At 32.9% G+C, this 20,396-nt stretch overlaps 1 protein-coding gene across 1 annotated transcript in view; it reads left to right on the plus strand.

Moving 5' to 3' along the window:
* The window catches only part of robo1 (roundabout, axon guidance receptor, homolog 1 (Drosophila)), a 352,432-nt gene that overhangs the window by 177,665 nt on the left and 154,371 nt on the right, over positions 1-20,396 (plus strand). Inside the window, exon 4 of the mRNA XM_073818325.1 lies at positions 6,629-6,955. Coding sequence (XP_073674426.1) covers positions 6,629-6,955 — 327 coding nt within the window. The remainder of the gene's footprint in view (positions 1-6,628; positions 6,956-20,396) is intronic.

Here is a 20,396-nt window from a genome sequence, read left to right on the forward strand (position 1 = left end):
CTCAAAATTGCGACTTTATTTCTTAGAACTCTGAGTTTGTCTCAGAAATGCAACGTTATTTCTCAAATTTTATATTTTTTAGAATTACGTGTTTATATATCAGATTTATGAGTTAGTCTTACAATTGCAACTTTATTTCTCAAAATTGTGAGTTTATATCGCTGAATTGCGAGTTTGTCTTAATTCTGACTTTATTTTTTAGAATTATGAGTTTGTTTCAATTCTGACTTTATATCTCAGAATTGTGACTTTTTTTTCAGAATTGTGACTTTATCTATCAGAATTGCAACTTTATATCTCAAAACTGAGACTATATATCTCAGAATTACAAGTTTGTCTCACAATTCTGACTTTATTTCTCAAAATTGAGACTTTATTTCTCAGAATTGTGAGTTTGAGTCAGAATTGCGACTTTATTTCTCAAAATTGCGAGTTTATATCTCTGAATTGCGAGTTTGTCTCGCAATTTATTTCTCAGAATTGCAACTATTTCTAAAAATTGCGATTTTATAACGTTATTTCTCGAATTTTATATTTTTTTAGAATTACGTGTTTATATATCAGATTTATGAGTTAGTCTTACAATTGCAACTTTATTTCTCAAAATTGCGACTTTATTTTTCAGAATTGCGAGTTTTTCTTAGAACTGTGACTTTATTTTTTACAACTGCACATTTGTTTCAAAATTGCGACTTTATTTCTCACAATTGTGAGTGTGTCTTGCAATTCTGACTTTATAACTCACAATTGCAAGTTTATATCATGCAATTCTAAAAAAAAAAAAAAAAAAGTCAGACTGGACAGTTTGTGTCATGCAATTCTGAGAAAAAAAAGTCAGAATTATGAGATAAGTCGCAATTACATTGTTTTTATTTACTGGCGAAAACGGCTTCCATAGTTTTCATTTTTAATAGACTGTAAAATGTAATTTATTCTTGTGATACAAAGCTGAATTTTCAGCATCATTACTCCAGTCTTCAGTTTCATATGAATTTTGGTCGAAGTTGGAAACAGTATTGTTATTTTTATGAAAAAGTGAAATGGAAAATGCCACGTTTGTGGTTTATGCCAGGTTCACTTTGGTAGTCTTTTCCCTTGGCTTATAAAACACCATATATATATATATATATATATATATATTAATATTTGCAGTGGTAGGATTGCCTGACAGCAATCTTATTTTTGAATCAAATCAAGCAGAGTAAGGGATTTTCAGGCTAGTGTTGAATCCCCTGTCCGAGGTTTCTTCTCCCCTTAATTACCTCCAAAGCAAACCTCCAGTGGCTTCCCTCGGCCCGATGAGGAAAAGTGGAGTGATAGAACGATAGTGAGACAGATACAGCCTCACATACTGAGTGTGTACTTCATGTGTATGTACAGTATGTTTGTGTGTGTGTGTGTGTGTGTGTGTATATGTGTCAGTCTGAGAGGAGGAAAATGATTCTTGCCCTAGGCAGCGATCGATCAGATCTTAGATGCAGAAATCCCAGCGTCCCTCCGCTGAGCCCGTGGAGCTGATTAGCTCATCTCATATTCTCAGAGAACAGGAAAGAGCACAGGAGGAAAGAGCATGAAAAAAAAATATGAGAGAGGGGAAAAGAAAGAGAGGCTACAGGAGACCAAAAGCAGTGGACAAGCAAAAGGAAGAAAACAGTCAGATGTGGAAATAAACAGATGAAAAGAGTCAGCGGAGCACTGAGAAAGAAATACTAGAAACACAGCTGCTTTTATTTATTATCCATGAGACTGAGTTCTACGGTGGATGCTCTTTCTTTTTCTGGCGTTCTTTCTTTGCATTTTTGTCTCGTTCACAGCATGTAAATTTTAAATACGTTTCGCCGTATTACGTAGCGCCGCCCTCAGCGGTAGCTCTCATTATTGAGCATATGCAGCGCATTCCACCGTATAAAAAAAATAAATAAAAGAAGTATGGCTGGTCTGCCGAGAGCGAGAGCAGGGCTTCTGCATTTCAAAGTGCACTGGGAATATTGCATGTAGTGAGGTCTTCTGACTTTGTGAGTGGACTCATGAGCACCTCAGGAGGAGGAGGTGGAGGAGGGTATACTTCTTTAAGCGTATACAGCCAGCAAAGATGAAGTCAGACTGCTTTAACAGGATCGAAGAGCCGAACCTGAGCAGGTTAACTTAATATACGGATGCTCTATCTGAGAGATTACCCTGAGCCTCATTATTTTTTTCCGACTCTACTCTATTAGAAATCTCTTCTTCTGTCGCCATTCTTTAATATTCATCCCTTTTATTACAGGCAAACGTTGGGTTTTTCAATAGGCAGTACTGAAGCTGATATTAAGAGAATGGGAGGTGGCTGATGTAATGCTCATATATATAATGAACATTATTGGATTGAACACTTATTGGATTGCTACAACACACTTATTGGACACAATATTTAATCAAATGTTGACATAAAATGGGGTTTAAATAATAGGAAATGTCTGTCTATGCATTCTGCATTACAGATAAATGTCAAAATTAGATTGAGTGTGAAATGTATATAAAATCAACACAAAGTCAAAAAGCATATTTTTATTATTCTAAAGCCATTTTTCAAAGTTTAGTCAATAGTAATAATATTAAGTGCCGAAATATTGGACTGTTTTATTTTTTACATTTCTGTTTTTTATAATTTCATTTAATTTTATGTTTTTTTATGAAAGTAAAAAAAATAAATAAAAACTGCATGCATTTTGGTCATGCTTAGATTATGCTTAAATATAAAAAATAACTTATGGCAATGCTTATAATATAAAGTGGCCAAAAATTAGACTCTTTTATTTTGTAACTTTCTGTTTGGTCACTATTTTTTATTATTTTATTGTATTTATTTTATTGTATTTTATTTTAGTAAAAAATACAATAAAAATAAAACTGCATACTAATGTAAAGTGGACAAAAATTGGACTGTTTTATTTTTAACTTAGTTTTTGGTCACTGTTTTTCTTATTTAATTTAATTTAATTTAATTTTGTTTTATGTTATTAAAAAATACAATAAAAATAAAACTGCATACTAATATAAAGTGGCCAAAAATTGAACCATTTTATTTTTTACTTTCTGTTTGGTCACTGTTTTTATTATGTTAATTTTGTTTATTTTAATTTTATTTTAATTGATAACAAATTTTATTTTATTTTATTTTATTTTATTTATATTATTTTATTTTATTTTATATAAAAATGAAACTGCATGCATTTAGCAGAAAAACTATTTTTAGTCAATGCTGATAATATAAAATGGCCAAAAATTTTACTTTTTTTTTTTTTTTTTTTTTTTTTTTTTACTTTTTGTTTGGTCACTGTTTAATTTAATTTAATTTAATTTAATTTAATTTAATTTCTAAAAATGAAACTGCATGCATTTTGCAGAAAAACAATTTTAGTCAATGCTGATAATATAAAATGGCCAAAAAAAAAAATTCTCTTTTTTTTTCTTTTTTTCTTTTTATTTGGTCACTGTTTATTTTATTTTATTTTATTTTATTTTATTTTAGAAATTAAATAATTAAAAAATTAAAAGTTTTGGTCATGCTTAAATGATGCTTATATTTTTCATAAAAATAAATAAATAAATAATTGTGCAAGTTTAAGGTTTTCAAAGTTTTAAGAAATTAGATTTTATATTTATAATTATATTTCCTCTTATTAATTCTTTGCATTTAGACAAATAATAACATTTCCTCTGTAAATCCAATATCAGGTCATTTCTGTACATAAATGGTACTTTCACATGGCTGTTAGCAGACAATAACCATTATGCATTCGCTGTATGTTGTTTGCAGAAAACTACCGGTAGTGTATTGTCCTGCGGGCCCGCAGTGCGTTCGCATGCGTCAGAAAGCACAGCTCATTATCTTCCCATTACATATTTACACATACTGTAAACACGCAAGCCAACCGTTCTTCTCCGTAACATGCAAATCAATGAATGCATTACCGCGCGCAGACTCTCGCTGATGTTAGGGATGATTTAATGCTCACAGACGCTGTCTTATAGAGCTCTCCTTCCACAGAAGGGCCGGAGGGAGGGATAGCTGGATGTAAGGAACGGGGGGATGGGATGGAGCGAGAGTAAAAAGCTGGGGGGTTGGATGAGTGAATTTTGACCCTGTGCTGCCAATTAATCCTAGCTCTTTTTAATTGGGGCTGAATGGACTCCAAAGGGCAGTGCGGAGAAGATGCACACACACTATATTGTAGCCGTTAGGCATTAAAGATGCAAGCCTCATTTGCATATAAACCAGGTCTTACGGGTGCAGTTCACTGGTCTCTGAACACAAGCAAACGACTTAAGCCCAGAAAGGCAGATTGGCTGTCTCCAATTTTAGCTACTTTTGTGTTTCCTTACGCACTGACTGTGCTTCCTTTACCCTTCCAGCCTTCAAACGCACACACACACACACACACACACACACACACACACAAACCCAGACATCCACGAAGCTGTCTGATGTGTGTGTCTCTCTGTAATGCCTCTTATCTCTCTTTTCCTCCAAACACCCCCTCATCCCTAACTTTACAGCCCTCTCATTTCACGTCTTTGATCAGGGAAGTGGCGCACCACTGAAATGACAGTGGCTTGGTTTAAGCACAGGTCTGCCGCAGTCCAAAGAACAGAGAGATTTCAGTAATGAAGGGCTTCGTTCCCTCCCAGAGCTTTTGTGTTAGTCAAAGCCACACCAACATGTTCGTAGGAAGTTACCAACACCTGCTTCAGGAATTACACACACAAATTTCAAGAAATGGTTCATTTTGTCCTTTATTCTCCTTTGTTGAAAGGAGACGTTTAGGCTGCTCTTTCCCATACAGTGAAAGCTTAAATGAAGCAAATCTACACTTATACACTGAAAATTGCTAGTATGTTTCACAAAGAAAGCTATAATTTGGCTTTCGAAGAGTCATGTTTTGTACTACTTTTTTCATATTTTGAGGTCGACAAGCTTTGGTCATAATTCACTTCTATTGTATGGAAAACAACCATACAGGTGAGGCTGAGCATGTGGTGACCGAAATCCATTTTGGGGTCAGCTATTGCTTTAAATAACTGTGTGTTGTAATGCATCCCCATGACATCATGCGCTGAGTTCTGCCAGAGTCTCTTGTAACCAAAAGTCATCATGTTCTGGCATGAAAAAACGGGATACATCCATCTGGATCTAGTCAGCGGCGTGTTTTATTTGTATTGAATCTGCATTGGGATACAAAACAGAATCTCATCTGACCTGAAGCTCATTGGAAAATTGATCGTCATCAATATTGCTTGAATATTGATTATGCTTGCACATCAGAGCAGCATAATTGACCTAGCATTGGAAACTTGAAGCTGTCTATCCGTTTGACTCCTGAATTGTGTATTAAAATTTATATCAGAGTGTTATTGAATTCTTGATTGTGATTGGCTGGTGTCTATTTATCTAACTATCTATCTATCTATCTATCTATCTATCTATCTATCTATCTATCTATCTATCTATCTATCTATCTATCTAATCCTTTCTTCCAATCCTTTCTTTCATCCATCCATCCATCCATCCATCCATTCATCTTCCTTCCTTCCTTTCTCTATCCATCCATCCATCCATCCAGCCATCCTTTCTTCCCTCCTTTCTTCCTTCCTTCCTTCCTTCCTTCCTCCATCCAGCCATCCATCCTGCATCATCCATTCTCCATCATCCATCATCCATCCTCCATCATCCATCCATCCACCCTTCCTTCCTTCCTCCCCCCATCCATCCATTTATTCATCTTTCCTTCCTCCATCCATCTACTCATCCATCCATCCATCATCCTTCTTTCCTCCATCCATCCATCCATCCATCCATCTTCTGTTTTTTTTCTAGACTTGTTTAATAAGTTACATAAAGGTTTAGTAATCAAAAAGTCTAATTGATTGAAATCATGAAACTTAGCAATTTATGTAGCAATTTATTAAAACGAAAAATAATTTTTGAGGGCCCTATGAAATGTTTTTTTTTCTCAAATTCAATTCATGTTTTCATTTATTTTATGGGTTCTATTTTTAATGATTTCATTAAATTTTAATAATCGGAAGCATCTCTAATTTATTTTTTAAAACTTTTTTAGAAATACTGTATATGTGTATTTATATTTTTAATGCAAAATAAATTTTAGTAAATCATTTTCTTTTAAATATTCCTTTAAAAATAATGTTTTAATAATTATATTATTATTATTAGTAGTAGTAGTAGTAGTATCATTACATTAAGTAATATATTTCTGTCACAATTTCTTCAAGTTAAACTGAACTTTTAGTTTGACAGGTTGCTGTGAAGACCTTAAAACGTCTGTTTGTGTATGATATGATGGTAATTTTCAGTAAAATGCTCATGAAGTGACTCCTAAAGCAGCGCTAGAGACGATGTTTGTATTCATGTCCTCATATATTGTGGCAGCAGAGGTTGAAAACAGCGCAAGCGACACACTTCCGTATGTGTCTAATAAACGAGACAGCAGAACATGTGGGATTCAGATTTAAGTAGCATTTATGCAGCTTAATGTTCACAGACACTAATCATATTTTGATACAAAATGACATTAGAATAAACTGATAAGAAATGTTATTTAATCAAACATCTCTCTTTTTTCCCAAGGATCCCGTCTGCGGCAGGAAGACTACGCACCCCGCATTGTGGAACACCCCTCTGATCTGATCGTATCCAAGGGCGAACCAGCCACCCTAAACTGCAAGGCGGAGGGGCGTCCCACCCCCACCGTGGAGTGGTACAAAGATGGAGAGCGTGTGGAAACGGACCGGGACAACCCTCGATCCCACCGCATGCTCCTTCCCAGCGGCTCGCTCTTCTTCCTGCGCATCGTACACGGCCGTCGCAGCAAACCCGACGAAGGTTCCTACGTTTGCGTGGCCCGTAACTACCTGGGAGAAGCGGTTAGCCACAACGCCTCGCTGGAAGTAGCTAGTAAGTGCTCGGCTGGTTTCTTATCTCGCTGGGTTCTTGCGGTTTACGATATTAAGATTTCAGATGTGTTTGGATAACGTAGGCTTAGCGGTTCAGTTCCAAAGGATTTGTATTGTCTTCCAGGAGCGGTTTGAAAACAGGCCAGTCTTAATTTGGCTTTGTGTTGGTGACTTTCCTGGCCTCGAACTGAATATAAGAGAGCCTGTAGCCTCTGCAGCTGAATAGAAAGCGTTTCCAGTTTCCTCTTGGGTCTCTGGGTCTCAATAGACTCAGTGGGTCGGATAATCTCGCTGGAGATGGGCAGGATGTGACTGTGCCACTAGACCTGCATGGTGATCTTGATGGAGGAAACGGGCCAGACGGCCTGAGGAGAGCAGAATAGATCTCAGTAGGTGGTTGTGAGCTATAAAAATCATAAATGAACTCAATAGTTTGATATTTACAGTAGAGATCACAAGGTAGCTGTTACGCTTTATTGATGTGCACTGTCTCTCTGTCCGATTGGCATTTGTAGTTTCTTTTTAAGGAGTTGTGCATCAACAGGGTTGATTTTTTTTTTTTTATCCCTTTTAAAAAGGATTCACAAAACCGTTTTTGTGTACAGGCTCAAAGCAGATACTTTAAATGGGCTTATTACTTAAAACTTGTGGTTTTTAGCGATTCTCCTTGGCCTCGGACGTGATATGCATTACATACCGTCTCTCTTTAAGCTTGAAAGGACTGATCTCGGATATCAACCGCTTTTCAAGTATGCCTAGGAGCTGTCACCAACCCTCTTGTTGTAATCTAATCGAGTCAGCGCTGGAGGGGGGCAAGTCACTCGTGTACTGTGTAGCAATGGCATGTCTTACTCACTCTTAAGATCTGCTATTAAAAACTGGCCTATGAAAATGTACTGAAGTACATGTACTGATTAGTAATATGCATTGCTAAGAACTTAATTTGGACAACTTTAAAGGCGATTTTCTCAGTATTTAGATTTTTTGGCACCCTCAGATTGCAGATTTTCAAAGGTTTGTTTTTAAGATAATAGTTATGTTCTCCGAATTGTATTTAGTTTTAAAAAGATAATATACTAAATTCTCTGAGAGCTATTATTAAAAATCTATTTGGACAATGGGATAAGATAAAAAAACTGAATTTTAAGTATTTTCTGAAAAGATTTTTAATAGAGAGTTTTGAAAAAAGTTTTAATATCAATAGCAACATTTTGCATCTGAAGGAAATTTATCGTGTTTTCCAGTAAATATCTTATATCAAAGCCTTAAAACACTAATTATGGAAAAAAAGATTTTTGATATCTGGTCATTGTTTAACTGTGAACAACCAAAATTATGTAAATAAATAAATAAATAAATAAATAAAATAATAAAATAAATATAATATAATATAATATAATATAATATAATATTAAATTAAATAATAAGAAAAATTATATATACAATTATATATATTATTATATTAATTATTTAAATTATTAATTTATTAATGATTAATTATATAAAAATATATTTATATAAAATAATAGTAAAATTATATAGTTATTTACTGAGAGTTATTTTAATAAATCTGTTTAAGCAACACTTTAAGAGTAGTAACCTGAATTCAATATTCTCTGAAATAGGTTTTAATATCTTTTCTGAAGTAATTTTTTTTCAGTAAATATCTAATATAAAAGCCTTAAAACATTGAAATATAAAAATTGTTATTTTACAGTGAACACCAACCAATATTCTAAATAAAATTTAATTAAATTGAAAAAATATATAATAATAATAATAATAATTTCATTTCATTACTTATTTTACAGATCTATTTTTTTACTTAATTTTTGTGGAAGCTTTTGTATTTACCATACATATTTACCATAAATACCATAAATGGCATGTAATTCAATGGAAAATATAGTTGATTCTTTGACCCTCCAAATTTTTTCCATGGTTAATACAGTTAGTGTTACTATAGTAAAGCCATTGTACATTTTCATAAGGGTGCTGCAGTGTTTTTATTAGCTTCTGTAGGCCAGTGTGGGTCAAAGAGGAGCATAAATTTGTATATGTTGAAGTTGGTGGGGAAATGATGTGAGCTCGGAGACTAAAAAGTGAGAAAATATCATGCGGTATATCAAGTGGAGGGTGATATACTGTATGCTATTTGTTCTGGAGGCCTTCATTTTTTTTTTGCAAGAATGAAAACAAGAGGCTTGGCGGGCGGGTGGACGTCTTGGCCCGACATGAGGAAAAGCTCAGGCTGTTTGGCCGCAGCCTTCGGGCTGCTTATTCTGAATAAGGTTCAAACAGGACCATAATGACACAGTGGCAAAGCTCGAAACCCTCACTGCCTGTCCGCTCCCTCCGCCCCCCTGCCCCGCCGCCATGCATGTAATTACCCCGTTCAGGCAACCATGATGGAAACCTGCGACAGGAAGGTAGTAGAATTCCTGCCTGGGCTCTCTTTTTCCACTCAGATCTAGACAGTCAGTGTCGGAGGCAGAGAGAAATCTATCACTTCTCGGATATCAACACTCACCTACTTATTCAGACTGACACCAGGAATGTAATTTGTGCCGTTTGCCAAGAAAACCGATGAAGAGGAAGTTAAGACCTCAGAATGTATTTGTTCTGCCTAGCCGGCTCTTACAAGAACACTGTGTACACAATCTTGCCTTTTTCTAAAGTTATTTTAATAATCCTGCTTTTACGATCGCCCAACACCCGGCGGACCGTAAATCTAATCCAACTTTCAACAAGCCGTGTTTGGCCAGGCAACGACGCTTAGCGTGGATCTGTTGTGGGTTTATTATTAACTTCACATACAGTAGAGGCTCTGTGTTGCGCGCTGAGGTAAAGTGGGTCAATCCGGGCATTGGTTCTCCTCTGTCTATGTCCTGAAGTTGGATTTTGCCACTTTTGTTTCTCTGTTTTCCTTTCAATATGAAACTCAGAGGCTTATAATGCTTCATGTGTCATGCTTTGTTAGAGTATAATGACTCGCAGAGGAACAAAGAATGAGAAAGAGGAATGTATGAAAAGATGGGACTGGCTTTATCCATAAGAGCTCGCTGTTAACCCGATGGCTCCGGGCCACGCGTTGCGTAATGCAGAGTATCAGGCTGCGTCTTTAAGGATGACAGACGTGTCTGTTGCAGGTTTTCTGGCACTCTAAAAACAGCTGTAAAATGCCGATCAAAGAAAAGGGAGTTTTAGGACCCGCATAAATGACTATGTGAGATTGTTAAAAGATTGATGGGCGGTAATGTGTCATTTTACTATTATGACTGCTTACTGTGTGAAACAGGTTTGATTAGTTGGGGCTATAACTTTACTTTAATAAGTATTTTTACTGGTTTTCCAGTTTGGATGTCTAAAATACTTAAAATTAGTCAGAAGTGACAGTTAAGACCGTTTTTTATCAAGTAATCTTGGAAAAAAAAAAGTTTCTACAAAAATATTACGTAGCACAACTGTTTTTTAGCATTTTTAGCAAATAAGCATATTCGAATAATTTCTGTGACTCAAGACTAATTTTAAAATATATTCAAATAAAAACCATTTTTTTTTTTTAAATTGTAATAATATTTCACAATTTTGCTGTTTTTACTGTATTTTTAAACAAATAAATGCAGCCTTCGTGAGCAGAAGAGACTTCTTTCAAAAACATTAAATACATTAAAAAATCCAAACTTTTGAACAGGAGTTTATCTTTCAAGGGTTCTCTGTTTAGATAATTTAACTGGAAAGTAAGTTAAAAAAAATGTATATATATATATATATATATATATATATTAAGACCTGTATGTATAGGAAACAGTTATTTTAAATAGTAATAATATTTCACAATTTTCCTATTTTTACTGTAATTTTGATCAAATAATTGCAGCCTTGGTGAGCAGAAGAGACCATCAGGTTTTATTAGTTGAGGTTATAACTTTACTGAAGTATTTTTACTAGTTTTTCAGTTTAGATGTCTAAAAATGCTTTACATTGATCAAAGGTGACTGTGAAGACCAAAACAGTTTATAAAAAAATTATCAAAGAAAAAAGTTTCCACAAAAATATTATGTAGCCCAACTGTTTTCAACATTGATGATTATAATAAATGTTTTTTAACCAGCAAATCAGCATATTAGAGTGATTTCTGAAAGATCATGTGACACTGAAAATCCAGGTTTGCATCACAAGAATAAAATTCTTTTAAAAATATATTCAAATAGAATACTGTTATTTTGAATTGTAATAATATGTCACAATATTTTCCTGTTTTTACTGTATTTAAAAAAAAATGCAGCCTTGGTGAGCAGAAGAGACTTTCAAAAACATTACAATTTTTTACCATTCCAAACTTTTGAACAGTAGTTTATCTTATATGGGTTTCTCTCACATTTGAGATATTTTAACTGAAATACAAGTCAGAAAACAACTAAGTCATTTTTCTTTGCAATGTATGTCTTATACGAGTTAAACTTTTCTCAAAACTCTCACTTTTTTTTTTTTACCTGTAATGCTTTTGAGAAGTCAGCGTTGTCCTTTATTACCATGCTAAACAACTGCAGCATGTGGAAAGCCTCTAATTATAGTGTACTCTTCCAGTTCTTTGGCTGCGGTGGGAATGTGGATCAGTACGCCAGACCCCGATAACCCCGTCAGGACATGTGGAATGCTCTCTAGACTCTGTCTGAGAGAGACTTAGTCATTTAATCCAGGGAAGAAATTATCATTAAATCATTTAATTAAAGCATTTTTAAAGAAAACGCATCCTTGTCTATATAAAAAGATTTTTTTCTTTTCCAATTTGATGCTGAAAGTTTTTAATCACTGGCTTAATAGAAAATCCGATTAGTTTCCGCAGAGCTACATTTAAAATTATAAGGACTATCATTTAGTTCATATTCTCCCAAACTGAGTTGTGGCGGTCTTGTGAAATGTCCTAATCCCATCATTTCCTCTACGTTCGGTGTTATTCTTAACAGTAAAAGTGGCCAAAAGGACTGGCGCAAAGGAAGAGCTGCTATTGCGGCAGACACAAAATCAACCTGACGTTTCGTCTGTCAAACGAAGGGGGACAGTTGCCATTCCTCGTCTGAAAAAATGGGTGACACTCCTTATTATTCCCTCACAGGATGTTCCCCTCTGCTGCATCTGTGTGCTCCCGCCGCCTTTGATATTCAAACCAACCGTTTCCATTATGGATTCATCATAGCTGTGCAGAATTCACTTCCTTGTCCTTTCCCCTTCGCAAGCGCCAACGCGCTTTCCACTGTTTGCTCTAAGAATATTTGTGTTTCATAAAGTTATTAAAAGAAGGAGCCACGTTAGAGCTGAAGACGACAAGAGTTTGGGTCCCTAGAGAGTCTGCTTTCGAGATTCTTTAGAGCAGTTATAATGTCCCGTGATCCTTTCAACTCTCTCTTTATACCTCTTCTGACATTTCGGAAATTAATTTAATTGTGTTTTTTTTGTGGAGGAAGAGACACGTAGGCGGCAGATTTTGGCTCTCAGAATCATCAGTATGCTTAGTAGTGGCCTTTTCCCTGAAAATAGTTGATTGAACTATATTTGAGGTGATTTCCAACCCAAGAGAAGCAGGAGGACGGCGTTCTTCACATCTGCTTTTGAGATGTCAGTACGGGTAATCGTCACAAACCGGCTCTCTTTAATTGGCTGGTGGGTGTGTTTCTCTTTTAGCGTCACGGGGACTATTTGCAGATGCCCAGAAATTACAAGGAAAACTAATCTGCGATGTTTAATTACAGCGCTGAGGGGAGTTACTGACAGCCCTCGGGGGGACGGACGGAAATAAAAAAAGAGACCAGAGAAGATAAGTGCAGGTTCCTCCTGGTTTTTCCCATGTTATCATGCTCTCATCTCTCTGGAGATCCATGCTAGTTTTTGTTTTATACTCGACCTGATTAGCATTAGCATGGTTAATTGCTTCAACTTCAGGCCCCCGATCCATGCAACATCTGCCATGCATATTCAGTCATGTGATTCCAACATTTCATGCTAGTGGCATAAAAAGTCTGAAATGTGTGGTGTTGGATTTTGGTTGGGGTTGCGGATAGGAATGCACAATATATTTTGGTATTATATACATTTTCGGCCGATATGTGACCCTGGACCACAAAACCAGTCATAAAGGTCAAATTTGTTCTCTTTCCATTGATGTATGGTTTGTTAGGATAGGACATCATTTGGCCAAAATCTGCAATCTGAAAAGGCAAAAAAAATCTAAATATTGAGAAAAATCGCCTTTAAAGTTGTCCAAATGAAGTTCTTAGCCATGCATATTACTAATCAAAAATTAAGTTTTGTTATATTTATGGTAGGAAATGTACAAACTATCTTCATGGAACGTGATCTTTACTCTTTACTTTACTTATATCCTGATGATTTTGTGGCATAAAAGAAAAATCGATCATTTTGACTCTACAAATATACTTGTCCTATTTAAGAATGGTTTGGTGGTCCATGTTGGAGAGTGTTTGTTTATTTATTTATTTATTTTGTTTGTTTGTTTATTGGTATCAGACAATATTGTGTATTTAGTTGTGCATGCTTATTTGAGTTAAGTGTAATCTTTAGCAAATAAAATAAAATAACCCATATTTTCATGTGATGCCTAAATTCACTTAGCATTTTTAAATGATTAATTTTGATTGTTAGTGTACAATTTTTTTAGACATTTTCTGTATTCAGACAAAGTAGTAGAATATTTGAATTGGAATAATAACAATAATATTTTTTAAAATAATATAATAGTTGTTATTGGATATCACGACGTAGTTGTTAGTGATTTCTTTAATAATAATAATTTTTAATATTGGCTATTTAGTTGTTATTGAACATAAAATGAAACAGTTTCTAGTATTTTTTTAATAATAATAATAATAATAATGTTATTAAAATAATAGTTGTTGGACATAATAGTTGTTTTTTACCTATTTTTTTAATAATAATAGTGATAATAATAATAACAATAATAATAATAATTGTGTTTTTAAATAATAATAATAATAATAATAATAATAATAATAATAATAATAATAATATTTGTGTTTTTTTAAATAATAATAATAATATAATAAATGTTAATATTGGCTATTTAGTTGTAATTGGACATTTTTAGTGTTTTTAATAATAATAATAATTAATATTAATATTATTAATAATAATAATAATAATAATAGTTTTATTAAAATAATAGTTTAATAGTGCCATTTAGTTGTTATTGGACATAACATATCCAATATAAATAATATTCATAATTAATAATATTATTATTAATAACAATAATAATAATAGTAATAGTAATAGATTTAATATTGGCCATTTAGTTGTTATTGAACATAACATGAAAAAGTTTTTAGTGTATTTTTATTATTTATTTTTAGACAGACAAAATTTTATTAAATTACAAGACAAATAATTGTATTAAATTATTTAATAAATTATAGATTTTATAGATTTATAAAATAACTTAAAAATGTTTATTTTAGTTTTACAGTTGTTTTTAGATTTTTAAAAAGTACATTAAATTGTATACATTTAGTTTAAATCGAACAAAAATATAATACATTTTTTTAAAGATTTTATCATTTTTAAAATTCAACATTTATCATCATTAGACAGAATTCTAATTTTGTGCGTCGCTAATCTCAGCAGCAAAAGTTGAATCACTATTTGGGACAGAAAGTCAATGCCCTGTAGGTTGAGAAAATCCCTATTAAGTGGGCTGGAGAATTGTACAGAAACCCATCGAACTGTGGCTTGAGAAGTTAAAGTAATGGCGAGAAGTTTTAAGGCTTTGGGGAAGACAAAGATCTCCCACTGCTGAACTCATGGACGAGGGGACATGGACGAATGGAAGCAGGGTCAGAAAGTTCGCCGCAGTAATGAGCGACGACGAGAACTGGATGGATGGATGACGACTTGAGGGCAACAGGTCTGGACAGTCGAGTGTGACCTATCTGTCCTCCTGTATCTGTCCCAGAGTATCTTGTGTCTACAACTTGGACTACACTGGAAAATATGTAGACTGCCTATGTTTTGCATTAGAACAGCCTCGGGTTGTGTCACATTTGCATAGATATGACTGGAGTAACAATAAAATCCCCTACCATTGAAGAAACAGAAGAAGTTAAAGCTATAAAAAGGCTGCGTGAGGAAAAAAACGCATAGTTTGAACAGATGGTGGATGTTGATCTTCTCTGGGCATCTGGGCTTTGCTCGAAATGGAGGATGGGTAGATGTGCTCATAGGTGGTGATTAGAGGCCCTCTCCATGACCAAGCATTTCAGACTCGCTTTGATCCCAGGAAATGCGCCGCATCCTCAGACAGGTGGAGATAACTTCTCCTGAGGTCATTTTGTGGACGGCGGTCCGCAAACACGAGGTAAATCCCTCTGGAACCAGCTGGCTTAGCGCAAATCATTCCCTATAGCGTGCAACCTTAATTTATGAAATTGTTATGGCTGAAATCTGGCGTTTATAGTTGTCCTGGGATGTCTTTATAGAGGTTCATTTGGAGTTCTGTCCTTCAGCGGTTTAGTTTGTTCTCACACATCTCGTACAGCCTCGAAGGGAGTCGTGCTGACTGCTGACGCAGCGAGAGCCGCTTGGCTCGGGCCTCACGCGGCCAACCTGATAAACACGGCGTAGCCAAAACTATTTGGTCCTTCTGTGGCAAGAGCCTGTAGATACGACCCATGTGATTCAGAGTGATTTCCTCTTGGCTGAACTCCATTTGCGATAAACACGGCTGATTGTACAGTCCCTCTCGGTCGGAGGCCCAGATAGGAAGTGTGTCTCGGAGGCTAATCTTCCCCCCTCGAAGTATTAGTCCCGCTGCTGTCTCTAATCCCCCACTTCTGATTTGAGCGTCTCCCGTGGCCTTTGGGATTGAGAGGAAAGTGTTTTTCTCTTTTTCTTTTTTTTTTTCTCCCCCATGTTTATTTTTCGAAACATCTTTATGATTCTGTCCTGCTCCGCTAAACTTAAGCGTTTATTAAAGCAAGGTTAAGCCGTCGCTTGAAGCTTTCAATCAACTAGTGGAGTCCAGAAAGGATTAGCAAGTTTTGGGAGATGAGAAATATCAGGCAACACTTTCTTCGGTTTTTCCAAAAAAATCTGGGCTCATGTCTTATAAGTGTCATGTATTTTTATCGGAAACTCCACCGCTTGTTACTTCCTCCCGGAAAGTTCAGGAATAAGTGATGCAACTCGAGCGTAACTCGATAGTTTTTCCGAGGACATAGTATTTCATGCATCCCGTCTGCCCTCATTTGCTGCAGGACAGCAAATTTTTATGATTGTGGTTCTTGGTTGCCTGTTGGTCTAGATGGTTGGAATAGTTTAGGAAGAGCATTAGTGCATAAATAAATAATAAAAACATTCACTTGCCACTAGCTATGGCTTTTTTTCAATACTACAAACCATGGGTATATTTGTAGCAATAGCCAACAATACATTGTATGGGTCAAAATGATTGATTTTTCTTTTATGCTAAAAATCATGAGGATATTAAGTAAAGATCATGTTCCATGAAGATATTTTGTAAATTTCCTACCACAAATATATTAAAACTTATTTTTTTATTAGTAATGTGCATTGTTAAGAACTTCAATTGGACAACTTAAAAGGCGTTTTTTTGTGTATTTAGATTTGTTGGCACCCTCTGATTTCATATATGAATATATATGAATACTTTTTAATATAATATTTTACAATTTTTACATTCTTAAATAAAATATATGTATTTCTGACAACATACATAAATAATTATTTTCTTTACATGTTTGTATAGAAACTTACATATTTATTTAAAATATATAAAATGTGCTTGCTTCTTTATTTATTTATTTTTAATATATGTAATATTAATTGATTTTGAATGTATTTATTTCTGTATTTATTTATAGTTCATTTTAATTAATTCATTAATTAATTATGCAATGATTATAATAATAATAACACAAATAAATGATACTTTTTTACATGTTTATATAAAATGTACATTCTATTAACATATATAAAATTTATGTTTAATATGCAATATTAATGGGATTTTAGATAGAAATAGGATTTTAAATATATTTATGTATTTATTTATAGTTCATTTTAATTAATTAATTAATAAATAATAATAATAATAATAATAATAATAATAATAATAATAATAATAATAATAATAAACAATTAAATAAATTATACTTTTATTTACATTTATATAATTTTTAAAAATGTATGAAATATGCTTATGTATTTATTTTTAATATATGAAATATTAATTCGATTTTGGATAGAAATTAAATTTTAAATGTATTTTTGTATTTATTTATAGTTATTTATTTATAGTAGTAATTAACAATGTAATAAATTATATTTTTATTTACATGTTCATATAAACATTTGCATATTTATTTAAAATATATGCAATATGTTTTTTATATATGCAATATTAATGGGATTTTGGATAGAAATTGGATTTTAAATGTATTTATTTATGAATTTATAGTTCATTTTTAATTAATTAAAAAATAAATAATGATCAGCAACATACTTTTCTTTACATGATTATTTACAAATTCACAGCATTTTATTTAAATGTATTAATGTAGTAAATTAAAATGTAACTATAAATGAACATTATTTAAGTTTTTTTAATTTATCTGTATTTATTGCATTCATTTTAATTAATTGATTTGGACAAGCATTATTATGCATATACATTACAATACATTGTTTATAAATACAATAAATGTGTATAAATAATTGTGAATATATAGCATGTATAGTAAATTGTATATAGATTTCTTCATTGATGAAACATTTAACATTTTTTAATTATTTATCGTTTTATTTTCAGTTTTTTTGGCATTAATTTGAATTGAATTGTACAAGCAGCAAAATGAGATGAAAATAAGTTAGACGTTGCAATTTTGTGTGGAGAATTCACAAATTTAGAGCACTTTTGTAGCGATACGTCCTACCGCTCATGACCCCACGAAAAGAGTGAAAGACAAACAGAGAGTAAACAAATGAATGTGCGGGGACAGTCCTGTCCTGTCACACACGTAGCTGCAATAGTTGGAATGGCGAGGTCAGCTTGAACCCCTGCCCCAGATAGAGATCTGCCGAAGGAGAGGTGCGTTTGGCTTAGCTTTGCACTCTTTGAGGCACTTCAGTTATGGTGTTAATCCTTCTGGAAAGGACATTACGACATGGCGTGACTCTGACCTTGGAACAGTTTCAGAGTCACAAATCAGACCAAAGTGACTGTAATCAAAACAGGATCACTCCAGAACCAGCCGACGAATATCCGAACAGAGCTTCAATAGCTAAAACTAAACCTAATTAGCACTGTGTTACATATCAGACGTCATTCGAGTAGTTGGAGTCACGAGTCGCATGCTAAACATCACGCAAAATCCCCTGAGTTTGACTGATAGATTAATGGTGTTTGCATTACATCTCAGAAATGTCGAATTACAGGTTCAGGACTCCGTGCGGCCGCATTTCTCGCCGCGGTGTTGCAGGAAAGAGATGAAATTGTCAAATCGCTGTCAAAACAGCTGTAGCAGCTAGACGAGGCGTCTGAAAATGTCACAAACACTCACAGCGGCCTCCTTTGTCCGCCTGCCGCCGTTCCCTCTGAGCTGGGTGTGGCTGTGAAACTGTAACATTCCTGCGTAACCCCACACCGCGCCACCATAAAGAAAAGACACAAAGAACGTGGATGAAATGATTGAATGGAAGGGGGATAAAGACGAGGGAGCTGTCTGAAAGAAACCTTTGAAAAGGGTTTTTGGGGAAGGTTTCTCTGGATCTGCCTGGGGTGGCTGGACTGATTTAATTTGAACAGTGCCTGCGGATCAGGTGACGGCAGTGATTTGAGGGTCAGTGTGTCAGGCTATGAGACGGAGAAATGCGCACCAATTAAGATTGAGCTTGGTTTTGGATCCTATAGCTGGACAGAGACTATGTTAAACGTCTCTTTTGTTAGCCACTACAAGAATACAGTGATGGCAGATGTTACTGAATGACTGCCATACATGATACTATAGTAAATAAAAAATAAATAAATAAATAATATTGAAATGCTATATATTTAATAATAATAATAAAAAAAAATAATATATATATATATATATATATATATATATATATATATATATATATGTATGTATGTAATTTTTAAGTATAAAAAACATGATGCTGTAGTAAATAAAAAAAAATTAAATAAATAAAATACAAAAAAAATTTAACATCAAATTATATTGAAATTATATATAATGAATTAAATTGTAAAATAAAAAACAAAATGTGATACTGTAGTAAATGGAAAAAACAAAACAAAATAAATAAAATAAACCAAACAAAACATGATACTGTAGTAAATAAAAATTATAAATAAATAACAATTATAAATAAATTACAATTATAAAATATTATATTGAAATTAGATATGTATTTAATTACATAAAAAAAAGGTACTGTAGTATTAGGAAAACAAATAAAATTACAAGATAAGAAAATATATATATATATATATATATAATTTTTTTATTAAAAACAAAACATGATACTGTAGTAAATGAAAATAAGTAAATAAAATACAAAAATGATAAATTAAATGTAAAATTATATTGTAATTATTTATAATAAATTATTTTTTTTAATAAAAAAAACTAAAAACACGATAATGTAATAAATGGGAAAACAAAATAAATAAATATAATTTAAAAATTATACTGAAATTATATATATTTAATTTAATTTAAAAATAAAAACAAAAACAAAACATGATACTCTAGTTAATAAAAAAGAAAAAAAAGATACAAAAATAAAACATTTGAAATTATTCTTTTAAAATGAATAAAAAAGTACCATGATAATACCATGTGTTTTGTGATGATACATGTAAAATAATAATAATAATAATAATAATAATAATAATAAATCAAATAAACAAAACATTATACTGTAGTAAATGTAAAAATAAAAGAAAATAATATAATAAAAAATATATATTGAAATTACATATTTGAATTTTATTTAAAAAGTGAAAACATGATACTGTAGTAAATGAAAAAATAAATAAATATATATGTGTTTATGTGTGTGTGTGTGTGTGTGTGTGTGTGTGTGTGTGTGTGTAATTTTAAAATAAAAACAAGCATGAGATTAAAATGTAAAATTATATTAAAGCTATATATATTTAATTACATTTAATGTAAAAAACTAAACAAAAAACTAAACAAAACATGATACTGTAGTAAATGGAACATAAATAAATAATACATGCATAAATAAATAAATAAATGCCATTTGACTTTGTCAGTGTGACTCAAATGGTAGAGCCAGCTTCATTATTTCCACATTCTTTTAAAGTTGCAACCACATTTCAGAGCAGACACAGTTATACGTGTCTTTAAAAAAAATGT

Source organism: Garra rufa, chromosome 14 (genome assembly GCF_049309525.1).
Source record: "Garra rufa chromosome 14, GarRuf1.0, whole genome shotgun sequence".
Taxonomy (NCBI): Eukaryota; Metazoa; Chordata; class Actinopteri; order Cypriniformes; family Cyprinidae; genus Garra; species Garra rufa.